The sequence below is a fragment of the Panthera onca genome, chromosome E3 (genome assembly GCF_046562875.1).
Source record: "Panthera onca isolate mPanOnc1 chromosome E3, mPanOnc1 haplotype 2, whole genome shotgun sequence".
In the NCBI taxonomy this organism is placed as follows: Eukaryota; Metazoa; Chordata; class Mammalia; order Carnivora; family Felidae; genus Panthera; species Panthera onca.
Genome location: NC_138354.1, coordinates 37,824,134 through 37,836,382, shown reverse-complemented (window position 1 = coordinate 37,836,382; position 12,249 = coordinate 37,824,134). Strand labels below are relative to the sequence as shown.

General features: G+C 42.5%; 1 protein-coding gene across 6 annotated transcripts in view; it reads left to right on the top strand.

Annotated features, from left to right (window-relative positions):
- UBN1 (ubinuclein 1) overlaps nucleotides 1-12,249 on the top strand; it is a 38,829-nt gene that overhangs the window by 4,717 nt on the left and 21,863 nt on the right. For all 6 annotated transcript variants that reach the window (XR_009614791.3, XM_060648376.3, XM_060648374.3 and 3 more), the window contains exons 2-7: nucleotides 307-594; nucleotides 4,556-4,642; nucleotides 5,201-5,296; nucleotides 5,655-5,789; nucleotides 6,503-6,606; nucleotides 7,320-7,758. Coding sequence is in view for 5 of the 6 variants with exons in the window: in XM_060648376.3 (XP_060504359.1) it covers nucleotides 346-594; nucleotides 4,556-4,642; nucleotides 5,201-5,296; nucleotides 5,655-5,789; nucleotides 6,503-6,606; nucleotides 7,320-7,758 (1,110 nt within the window). In the remaining variant the exon portion in view is untranslated. The remainder of the gene's footprint in view (nucleotides 1-306; nucleotides 595-4,555; nucleotides 4,643-5,200; nucleotides 5,297-5,654; nucleotides 5,790-6,502; nucleotides 6,607-7,319; nucleotides 7,759-12,249) is intronic.

Genomic DNA, 12,249 nt, shown 5'->3' with positions numbered 1-12,249 from the left:
CATGGATTCTCTAACAGCAAGGATCCTTTGACTAGGTACAGAAAAAAAGAGTGGAAGGAAGTTTGCTGAACACTGATTATCTCTGAATGATAGGATTTGGGGTGATTTACATATACATATAAAAATGTTAAATTTAAGATGAATAGTAATTGAAGCAGGAAAAAGTACTAAGTGGTAATTAAGGTCAATTTAACAATGGATTCTTCTTGACAATGAAATTCTTTTAAGCTTAAATCTGTATACTTGAACAGGAAAAATCATTTTTATCATCTTGGTTTGACCTGGCCCTTCTTTTAATATTAACAGAAGCCATGCAGTGACACCCGCTAAGACTTGTTGGTAGCCATGTCGGAGCCCCACAGGGTCCAGTTCACCTCTCTCCCAGGTTCTCTGAATCCTGCATTTTTGAAGAAATCCCGGAAAGAGGAGGTTGGGGGAACAGAACAGCATCAGGACTCTGAGCCGGCTGCAGCAGCTGTTCGGATTACACTCACCCTCTTTGAGCCAGATCACAAGCGCTGCCCAGAGTTCTTCTACCCAGAGCTGGTGAAGAACATACGAGGGAAGGTGAAAGGCCTTCAGCCCACAGACAAGGTACACCCCAGCAGCCTCAGACTCCATCTGCAGATAGAATGCATGGGACATCCTGTGCAAATGGGTCTTCTGGAGGGTGGAAACAAGGCTTGAAAGGCTTTTGCTGCCCCTAGATGACGGCATTCAGCCCCAAGCAGTCACAGGTGTGCTCGTTGTGCCTCTGGGTAAGAAAGGATAGAATTCTTTGTAGAACCATGACTGTTCATTCATCGACTGTTCATTGACTGGAATTTTGTGCCGGACATTTTTCTTTTCAATGAAATCTCACTCTGCCTAGTTAGCATAAGGACAGACAAGAAAAGACACTGATAGCTCATCTCTTCTGAACAGTGATATTCTAGATAGTTTATTTACCTGGATGAATGGAAACCTATTTTTGTGGGAGTTTTTTTTGTTGTCGTTTTGTTTTATTTGCCAGAATTGGGTTGTAGCCTTCAGGTCTTGTGAGAATCAGTGCGGTTTCTTAAATGTTATTTATTTATTTATATTTATTCATAAATGTTTATTTTGAGAGAGCTAGAGAGTGAGAAGTAGAGGTACAGAGAAAGAGGGAGACAGAGGATCCCAGGCAGGCTCCACACTCGCCACAAAACCTAATGTGAGGCTCGAACTCGCAAACCGTGAGATCATGACCTGAGCCGAAATAAAAGCGTTGGAAACTTAACTGACTGAGCCACCCAGGTGCCCCTCTTAAATGTTTTTTAAAAGACCTGTTTATTTTCCTGGCATATTTGTTTTACTTTTTAGTATGAAGCTTCTCAAATAAATACAGAATAGGATAATAATGTAATAAGGCCCATGTACCCATCACCAGCTTTAGCTATTACTAAAGTTTTGATAATTCATTAACATTGTAAAAATTTTTAAAAAGTTTTTACTGAATTATGTATATAAGAAAAATGCATATATGATAAATTCACAGCTTGGTGCATTTTCACAAACTCAACACACTTAAGTAACCAGTACCTGGATTATAAAATGTACCATTTTCCAGGATACCAGAAACCATCCTCCTGCCCTTCCAAAATCCTAGCTAAAATACATGGCCCACTGCCATGATTTCTGACAGCTTAGATCAGTTTTGCATTTAAAAAAAAAAATTAATTAACTTTAACTTATTTTAATGTTTATTTTTTTTTTTTATTTTTTTTTAAATTTTTTTTTTTTTTTAACGTTTATTTATTTTTGAGACAGAGAGAGACAGAGCATGAACGGGGGAGGGGCAGAGAGAGAGGGAGACACAGAATCGGAAACAGGCTCCAGGCTCTGAGCCATCAGCCCAGAGCCCGACGCGGGGCTCAAACTCGCGGACCGCGAGATCGTGTCCTGAGCTGAAGTCGGACGCTTAACCGACTGAGCCACCCAGGCGCCCCTAATGTTTATTTTTGAGAGAGAGACAGGACGTGAGTGGGGGAGGGGGAGAGAGAGGGGAGGGGGAGAGAGAGAGAGAGAGAGAGAGAGAGAGAGAGAGAATGAGAATGAATGAATATATCCGAAATAGGCTCCAGGCTCTGAGTTTGATGCGGGGATCGAACGCGGAAATGGTGAGACCATGACCTGAGCTGAAGTCAGACGCCCAACCGACTGAGCCATCCAGACATCCCAAGTTTATTTATTTTTGAGGGAGAGGGAGTGTGAGCAGGGAAGAGGCAGAGAGTGGGGAGACAGAATCCCAAGAGGCTCCATACTGTCAGCACAGAGCCTGATGCAGGGCTCACACTCACAAACTGTGAGATCATGACAGCTGAAACCAAGAGTCAGTTGCTTAACTGACTCAGCCGTGCAGGTGCCCCTGGGTGTGCACGTTTTGTATTTTATGTAGATGGAATCCTACAGTGTGAGTAGGAAGTAGGTGAAGATCACAAGCACCTACCCTGGTGCACTGTGCTAGGCTCTGAGGCAAGGGTTAGTGGGGTCCCGCACTTGGAGTATTTTGATCTCTAGAGTGACTCTTAGTAAAATAAGGATTAGCCTAATACCTGGCTCACAGGGTGTTTGAGGTTAGAATGAGATCATGTAGGCAAAATTTCTAGCAGCAGAACTTAGTGGCCAGTGCTCCTTCAGTCTGATTCACTGTTGTTTGGGTTGGATGCCTTTGGTTAGGAGCATTTTCTACTTTCTTTGCTCAGATAAAAATGTGTTTCCTTGATTAAGATCATCTTCCATTAGCTGAATGAAGCCAGTAAGTTTGTGCCAAAGGTCAACCTTTCATATTTGGGCTAGTGGGCAAGATGAGGAAAAATAATTTCAAATCTACGCAAGCTTCCTTTTCCAAAGTAGGAATTGGATGATCTTCCTTGAGAGGAAGAGACAGTAGCAGAGATTGATTAAAATCTTTATTTATGGGCTCAAACCAAATTAGTAGGTCAACTGAAATTAGAATACCAGTACTGTGATTTCACCTTTCTTGGGGGTCCAAGTGCCCTTCTCTATTGGAGAAAAATTTATGGAGCATACACAGAGAACTTTGGATTCATTTTCAGGGGATTCACTCTCCTGGCCTTCAGATACAGAACTCCTGAATCATTGTGTCTACTCTGTGGTGTTCAAAATATTACGTAACCTGACAGATTCGTGTATTAATTCATTTAGCATATGTTTCTTGTAATGTAAAACTATTGTGTTAGATACTGAGGAGTATATAAAGGTGGAGAAGCCACTATCCCAGCCTCAAGGGAACTTTCAGTCTTGTAGGTATTTTAGAATTATGCCAACACAGGTAACAGGTGTTACAATGTGGTAATTGTTTAAGTCTGGTACAAATAAAGCACTGGAAGGGTTGGACAGAGGAGAGCTTACATCCCAGGTGATGTGTTTGGACAGAGCTGGACTTTCATATGTTCGGGAAGTAGTGCTTTTGGACAACTACTGTTTGCAAGACATGAAAGAGTACACATTGAATCCAGGACTGCTCTATATTGGTAGAATTTCTTAAGATTATTTTAACCACTTAAGTTATATGTGATCATTATAGAAAATTTAGAAGATACAAATGAGTGCATGTTCTAAAGACCACTCATTTGTGATGCCTGCATCATATGTATGTTCCCTATTATCTCATTATGCACATATACCCTCTATCATTTAACTGATCTTTTATGGGTGGGTTGGATTTCAGGAGGTAGAAATGGGAGACTGAGGCAATTGAGTTTTGTCTTCAGACAGGCATCCAATCTTTAGTGATTTTGGTCTACTCTGAAGGCTTAAATGTATTTGATACGAGAGACTTTTATTAAAATGAAGGTTCCTTGCCAAAGAAACCTAAGGTCCCAACTCTGGAAAACGTACTTAATGAGAAAAATGCAACAGTTTACAGAGTAGAATTAAACTTTGGAAATTCATGTGAAAATATTTGGAATGTGTATTGATATTGTACTGAGCCATCAAAATAAGCTTCTAAGGAACGGGAATGCTATGAACCTGGGTTTGACTTCTGGTACCACTGAGGGAAGTGCAAGTTCATACCACTCTTCCAACCAGTAAGGCAGAATAGCTCTCAAGAGCTTGCACTATTTTCAGTGGGTTCTTAACCTTTTTGAGCCATTAATTGCTTTGGAAGTCCAATGAAGCCTATGGACCTTCTTAGAACAGTGTTTTTAAATGCATAAAATAATTTTTAGGAGTACCGAGGAAACTAGCTATATTGAAACACAGTTCTGTGTAGGTTGAATATCCCTGAATATAGGCCCTTTGCCATTTTTGGAGCCCTCTGGGACCTAGTGCTATGGTGGGCCATTGTAGTCATTCAGTTAAGTTTCATTGAATCACATGAATGGAAACTTGACTTTAACAACTAATTAAACAGTGATGGGACAGTAGCATGTTTTTTCCCTTTTCTGAAAAAGAGTTGTTTTTATTCAGTTTATAGGTATTGAGTAGTCAGTACTACAGTCAGGTATTACAGATAGGGTTGTGGGAATTTTTTTGTGACTCTTACTTTTGTGAAATGATCTCTTTACAGAAGAAAGATCTCTCAGATCCTTTCAACGATGAAGAAAAGGAAAGGCATAAAGTGGAGGCCCTTGCCCGGAAATTTGAAGAAAAATATGTAAGATTTCTCTCTTGGGCAACAAAACAACCTCACTGAGTGGGAGAGGTTTCCAGACATTTTTATGTTCCTTTAGTGGATTATCACCTAAACAAGTGCAGAGGTTGGAGAGAACAAAATGCGATTATTAGATAAATGCATTAAGGTACAGAAAATGCATGTGGCAGGCACTAGTGTATGAAGCTAAATGGATGAATGAGCAAGAAGGGCCTTTTACCCCTAGAATTTATGCTTAGAATAAATATTATGATACAAAGCATACAAAGCCACTTAGTTCCTTCTTCTGTCTGAGGCCATTTTGTGCAGATAGAAATCTATTCTATTTTAAAAGGTCTTCAGGGAACGGGGTGTGGGGTGGGTGTAGGTGTGTGTGTCACTGTTCCACGCTTTACAACCTTGAGTCACTAGTTGATGGAGTTCAAGGCAGCAATTAATTCTATGTATCAAAAAAAGCATGTGACCTCGGAATTAAACATTTATTAAGAGGGTAGGCCTCATGTTATATGTTCTTAGCACAGTTACACATGGAAAAAGCACATGACCTATTTTAAATTTTAGGGTGGAAAGAAACGTAGAAAAGATCGGATACAGGACCTGATTGACATGGGGTACGGTTATGATGAATCGGACTCCTTCATCGATAATTCTGAGGCGGTAAGTCCTTACTGAAAATGTCATTGGAACCACCTTAGCTCCTACTGAAAACCGCCTGGAGGTGGGAATGGGGTCAGTGTGGGCATGCCTTCAGTGTGAAGAAGAAAGAGCTGGCCTGGTGAGAGAGGGAAAGTGACATCCTTGATCTGGCCTTGATTCCCTCACTGAAAATGGCCAGATCGATCCAAACACCCTTTAGTTTGGACATTTGTGGTTGACGAGAAGCAGGTCTTAGCATACTGACTGTCTGAAACGTGACAGAACACCACAGTCGTACCTGCTCTGTCAAGACCCACTCTGCACCTTTGGATTTGAGTACTAGAACGTGTAGCTGACCATTTGTTTTCTCCCCCTTCAGTATGATGAGCTTGTTCCTGCTTCTTTGACTACAAAGTATGGAGGATTTTACATTAACTCGGGAACCCTGCAATTTAGACAGGCATCAGAATCTGAAGACGACTTCATTAAAGAAAAGAAGAAAAAATCTCCAAAGGTTAGAACAATACATGATTTTGGATTTCGGAATTGCTTTTTTCTACATGACTTTATAAGATCAGTAGGTGACTTACCAGAACATGTGCTGGTTCAGGTTGGCTCAGGAGATTGGTGGAAAGGCTTGAGCCATGCCAAGGCCGACAGGTCACTTCTCATACCTGTAGTTGGGCAAGGTGCTGTGAACCTGGAGCTGTCTGTGCCTGTGTCCCAGCAGGCTCGGCAGCGATTCATTTCTCAAGGTGGTTTTAGGACAGGGACTAGGGCAGTGAAGAGTGTGGAGTGAGGGGAATTTGTACCAGCCTTGCTGTGTCTCTTCTGTGGACATGTAGAGGACTTCAGTTCCCAGGGCTGTCACCCCGACAAAACAAGTGAGCCTTAAGATAAGTTTATTTTGAAATCTACCTACCACTGCTTGCGTGTTTACAACAAGATGTAGGGCCTGCATACAGCTTACTTGAAGTAGAAAAGTTTCAGGCTACAGAATGGCCTCTTGCCTCAGCCCTGGGTGCTTCCAGGAGACACTGTCAGTGGGATTGCTGTGTTGACCTGCTGCAGGTCTGTGGTCCAGGGACTGGTCTGAAAGCTGTTGCTCTTGAAGGAGGTGAGGCAGCTCTCAGGATGAACCCCGGGCGGAGCAAGGCCAGTGCTGTGTAGTGCACTTGCTCCCTGAGTTAGGGAGCCGTGTAACTGTGCCTTGTCTTTAATTCTCAGAAGCGGAAGTTGAAGGAAGGTGGTGAGAAGATAAAGAAGAAGAAAAAAGATGACACTTATGACAAGGAGAAGAAATCGAAAAAGTCCAAGTTTTCCAAAGCCGGGTGAGAGGCAGCAGCTTCTTTGCTAGGACGAAATCTGAACTGTTAGGGCAGGACACCTGGGAGCTGACGTGCCCTCCTCCTCACAGCTTCAGAAGAGGCAGCAGGGCTTGGCCTTCCGTTCCCCATCATGCCTCCCACAGTGCCACCGTGGGCAGTCAGTGCTCTCACATCTCTGTGTGTCAGACATCGGAGTTCGCTCTGTCCCTTTGTCGGTGTTGGCAGCTATTTCTGTCACTGTGTGACTGCTGATGTTTCTTGTTCTCTTGGGCACCCCTCCTCTGCCCCAGTTCTCCTTCTGTCTCTGCCACTTCCCTTGTCTTCTTTGGTCCTGCTTTCTTCACCTCACTTGGTCTCACCCCAGCTGCCCTTCAAGTTGCTGCTGTTCTCTGCTGCTCCTGCTTTTTCCCTTTAAATATTTTTCTTGCCCCCCACCACTTTTTTGCAACCTTTTGTTTCAGCCTGGCAGTGGTTTTTAAAAACACATCGGATATTTAGCATTCTGTGACATTGTTCTGCTAACCTGTATTAAATCTCAAGCTTTGGTCCCAGCAAGAAGGAGCTCCATATGCCAAGAGGAGGGAGGAGGAGTAACAGGGTGGCCCTGTGACTGAGGTTCCTGGAGACAGTTGCGCTGGGAGCAGGGGCAGTCTCTCGTGAATTTCCCTGTTGAGGTGTGCTGCAGCTTTCGTAACCAACTTCTTCCTTGCTTGCAGCTTCACAGCCCTCAATGCCAGTAAGGAGAAGAAGAAAAAGAAATATTCTGGGGCTTTGAGCGTTAAAGAGATGTTAAAGAAATTTCAGAAGGAGAAAGAAGCTCAGAGAAAGAGGGACGAAGACCATAAGCCCGTAGCGGTCTCGTCGGCGGAAGCTCAGGGCCTGCGGGAATTGGAGGGCACCTCTGACCCCTTGCTCTCGCTCTTCGGCTCCACTTCTGACAACGACTTGCTCCAGGCGGCCACTGCCATGGACTCGCTGACTGATTTGGACTTGGAGCAGCTGCTCAGTGAGTCTCCAGAAGGAAGCCCTTTCCGTGACATGGATGATGAGAGCGATTCCCTTGGGGTGGGACTGGACCAGGAATTCAGGCAGCCCTCTTCCCTCCCCGAAGGCCTGCCCGCGCCCCTGGAGAAGCGCGTTAAGGAGCTGGCTCAGGTATGGTGACACAGAATGGCCGGGCTTTCCTGGAAGCAGTTTGGGCAGATTGACAATGGTTCTGCACCACATGAAGCTCGCTGCCCAGAGCAACCCTTAGTGAGTTGGCAGTTTCGGTGTAAGCTTTTCCAAGCTCTCTTCTCCCGAGTGAGGAAACTGTGTAAGCTCTGACCATCAGGCATCATTTTTAGGGCTTTCATGGTTCTTTCACTCCCGAAAAAAAAAATCTTTCTCCTAGGGGAATTTCTTTCCATTTCCTGCCTGTCCGTTCCTTCCTCACAAATGTCTTTCCTTTGGTGCAGTAGACGCTAATGTTGGCAGCAGGCAGCTGAGGCACAGATCTGTCATTTTAGTAATTAGGTTTTGAAAAGTCACAAAAGTTTGCAAGTGTATGTTAAACCTAGGGTATATGCTTAATTGCCACTGGGTTTCGGTTGCTGCCTGGACTTGCCCATCATCACTGTTAGGTAGCGATCACAGGACTACCTAATGAACGAGAAGGAGCTGAACATTCATACTGTCTATGAACCGTTAAGAACAACAACGGTCTTTGGGCTATAGCAGCCCTTGGCAATTGGGAATTGCTTTCTAGAGTGTTAAGAATTGTCAGTTCAGTTGTGTATTACTGACTATGAACCAAACATAGATCATTAGTTATGATGACTTGTAGTTAAGGAACGTTTTACTTTGGGCATCCTGACTTATAATGCAACTGGTGGCATCAGACTCTAGCTTAAGTATTAAACTAGTGGTTCTCATAGCATTTCAGAATTACTGTTCTGTGTAATATCCCTTGTGTTTTATGGTAGGGTAAAATGTTAACCACTGGTACAAATGATTTCTTGTTTTGAAAAAGTTTTTGAGCACAACAGATGAAGTAAATCAAATGTCTTACTCAGATCCCTAGTTCTTCCTCATTCACCTGTGTGCAGTGTTCTCTCTGTGATGATTTAAATGAATTGTGTCATGTCAGCGTTTCTGAGAATATCTGAATAGGACGTGTAGGTGGAAGTAGTCGAATCTGAACTTGGCATGTTTGAGCATACTGTTCTGTGTTTGCTCTCAGAATTTATGTTTAAACAAATTACTCTTGGTCGTTCTCAGTCCTCCGGTTTGTAATCTAATTCTTTTGTAGCTTCTGAAAGTCTTGTTAAGTAAGTTGAGTGAGGTATAAGTGGCAGTAGCCAGTCGTGTTTTTAGAGAAAAGTCAAAAACATTCTTGGATGTGCCCCTCCACCCACCATAGGTAGTGTTCTAGTCTGATAACTTAGACTGATTATATTGCTTTCTTGGAAAAAGATGGACAAACTCCATGGAAACAAAATGGCTTAATATGAAGCAGCATTGGGTTGTGATTCAAGAAAGCCTTACTTTCTGGAGTCCATTGGATGGACCCTGAGCAAGCTGTCCTTCCTCAGTGACTGCCAAGTTCTCTCTTGGGACAGTGGAGACAGGGTTCTGGACCCTATAGATACGGTAGGCTTGGTTGGGTTTTGGTGGGGAGGTGGTGACCAGGACAAATTGACATACTGAAAATGAGCATTCATATGTGAGATTGATACTTAAGTCATCACCTAGCTCTTCTACTATAAGAGCGTTAAGAACCTTTGGGAAATGGGATAGAAAATGGGGATTACCCATCATTCTGCCAATCTGAAAATTATTCTCAATTTGCATATTCCTTTCTAGCCTCTGTGTATATGTTTTTATGCAGTTGTAATTATAGTTGTGAATAATTGTTTCCTGCTTTCTTCACTTAATAAATATTATTGTAAAGCCCTCATTACTTTTGATGGTTGCATGAAAAAGAAGGCTTATTTTTAGAAAGTTACTTAATGCCATTCCAGAGGACCCCCAGGTGGTCCATTCTCACCAGGGTCCTGTACTCGGGCACTTGGAGCCTCCTACATGTGTGCTGAGTGCTCTAAACCCAGACCTCACTGAGACTCTGCTGGGAAAGCTATTCCTCCCAGGGAGAAAATGCCTATGTACACAAAAGTTGCATATAATTTCAAAAGCCATCCATGGATATTTGGATCCTTAATAAGGAGCCCTGTCCTCAATCTTGAACTGGACATTGCGTTTTTAAATTTACATTGAACTTGATGTACATAACTGTAACATTAGTAGTGTTACGTGTTCTCGCTTTATTTTTCACTCCCCTTGTTATCTTTTTTCCTCTTCTTTATTTTTATAAGATTATTTAGTTTTAAAATTTTGGCCTTAGATGCAACATGTATCAGTTTCTACTGTTAACTAAAAAAACTGCCCCAAAATTTAGGGCTTCAAAGAGCATTTCATTTCTCCTGACTCTGGTTGCCTGGGTGGTTTCTCTTCTGGTCCTACCTGGCTCACTCTTGTGGCTCCATTCAGCTGACAAGTTGGCCGGGTGCTGGGATGGCTGGGGTGGCCGAGGTGGCCAGGACATCCGGCCTGTCCCTCCTTCTAGTCTTTCATCCTGGGTTTCTTCAGAGCATGGCAGTTTCAGGGTGACATTTCAAGAGAATGAAAGTGGAAGCTGCAAGGCCCGTGAGATCTAGCCATAGAAATTCTGTGTTCACATCACTTCTCTCCTCTATTGGTTACGCAAGTCAACAAACTAGGTTGGAGGGTTGGGAAGTTAGAGGCCATCTTCTTGTGGCAGAATGCATATCCTGGGAGAGAAGGGGTCTGGGATCCTGTTTGTCACCTACCACGGTCCTATAAGCAGATCCTAATCTGGTATGTATCCATCCCTTAGGGAATAATCTTTACTCTGAGAAGGAAAAATTAGACTTCTAAGTTTATTTTTGAGAGAGAGCACGCATGGGCGCAGTGCACACCTGAGTGGAGGAGGGTGGAGAGAGACAGAATCCCTAGTGGGCTCTGTGCTGTGGGGCCTCAGACTCACTAACTGTGAGAGCATGACCTGAGCTGAAATCAAGAGTCGGATGCTTAATTGACTGAGCCACCCATGCTCCCCGCCCCCCTTTTTTAAAGTTTATTTATTTTTGAGAGAGGGTAGATTAACTTTCTAACTAGATGTGATGCTTGAAACTTGGAAAAAATATGTTTGAAATATATATATATATAGTTAACTATATATAGTTAAACTGTATATAAACTGTATATAGTTAACTATATATAGTTAAACTGTATATAGTTAACTATATTAAACTATATTAAAGAGGTACCCCAAGAAGGCTGCCCTGGTGGATGCCCAAGCAATGTTCACTGTGTTCACTATTTAGCCTGTTTTTCATTTCCTGTTTCTTTGTACTATACGCTCTTATGGCCCCAAAGAATCCAGTGATTTGATCTGATGGCTTTACCTTGTCTTCACTGAATAGGCCTTGATTGTGCCTTTTGTCTTGGTTGTTGGAAAGTTCACGTGTGTTGCCCCCTCAGGTTACTGTCTTGATGTAGTCTGGCAGCTACTCAGCCTGGTCCAGACAGATGAGCAGCTCTATTGACTAAAGCATAAACTGGGAACAATACTGAGAAAAGAAAAACAGAGACCTCATGTCCGTCACCCTTCTACTCCACCTGCTCACAGCTTACCCTGTTATAGACTTAGAACCCCTGCCTCACAAATCAAGGCAGACCTGGATCCAAGGAGAAAAGGGTAGGAAAAAACCTAACCTGTTTTGTCTTTTTTAAAAAGAAAATCATGCCAGCAAAAACAGGTACAGTATATAAGGCTGTGACCTAGGTGCTAAGAGGCTGTAAGTGACTTTTCTTATAATTAAAACAGCTCATTAAAGGGCTTTTGGAACTATTGTAAAATAGCATGACTGGACTGTTTCCATTTAATTTTATTTCTTAGTTAATCTAGGATTGATGAATTGAAACAACTCCTTAAGCAAGGGTATCTCTTCTTAGGGTTGAGGAACCTCACTTATTTCCGGAAGAGTATCAGATATAAATCCAGTTGTTCTTTTAGTTGGATTTATTTAAAAATACAGCCCTTGACTAATTACCTTCATTATAAAACCAGACCCTCAGAGATATTATCTACACAATTGAAAAGGCATTGGAAACCTCCGACATACTGAAGAACTGGCTGATAATCTAAAAGTAAAATTTGAATGTAAACCGAAGCAGTTGATAGGTCTGCCAAATGGTGGGGCATTTGAAATACATGTTACAGTGATTAGATTGAATGAATACGAAAGTGCTTCTGGATCTTAGAAGTAGCAGTTTGTAAGCTTAAACAAAAGAATGACTCCTGTTTATTTTCTCTCAAACTAAAATCATACTGTCAGTATATTAGAAGTGCCAAGACTTCTGAATACTTAAGAAAACGTAAGAAATCGTCAGGTGAATGGATTAAAAGTTGCAACCTTTCTTTCTTTGATTTCCATCCATCGATTTCACCCCCTTTCATCCTGGGCCTTTGCACTTCCCTCCCTCCAGGGGTTTGCAGAGGCTTGAGTTTTGTGTATTCTCTGCAGGTTCTGTTTGTTGGTACCAAACTTTTTTCCTCTGGTTGCATTCTTTCAGTAATACCTG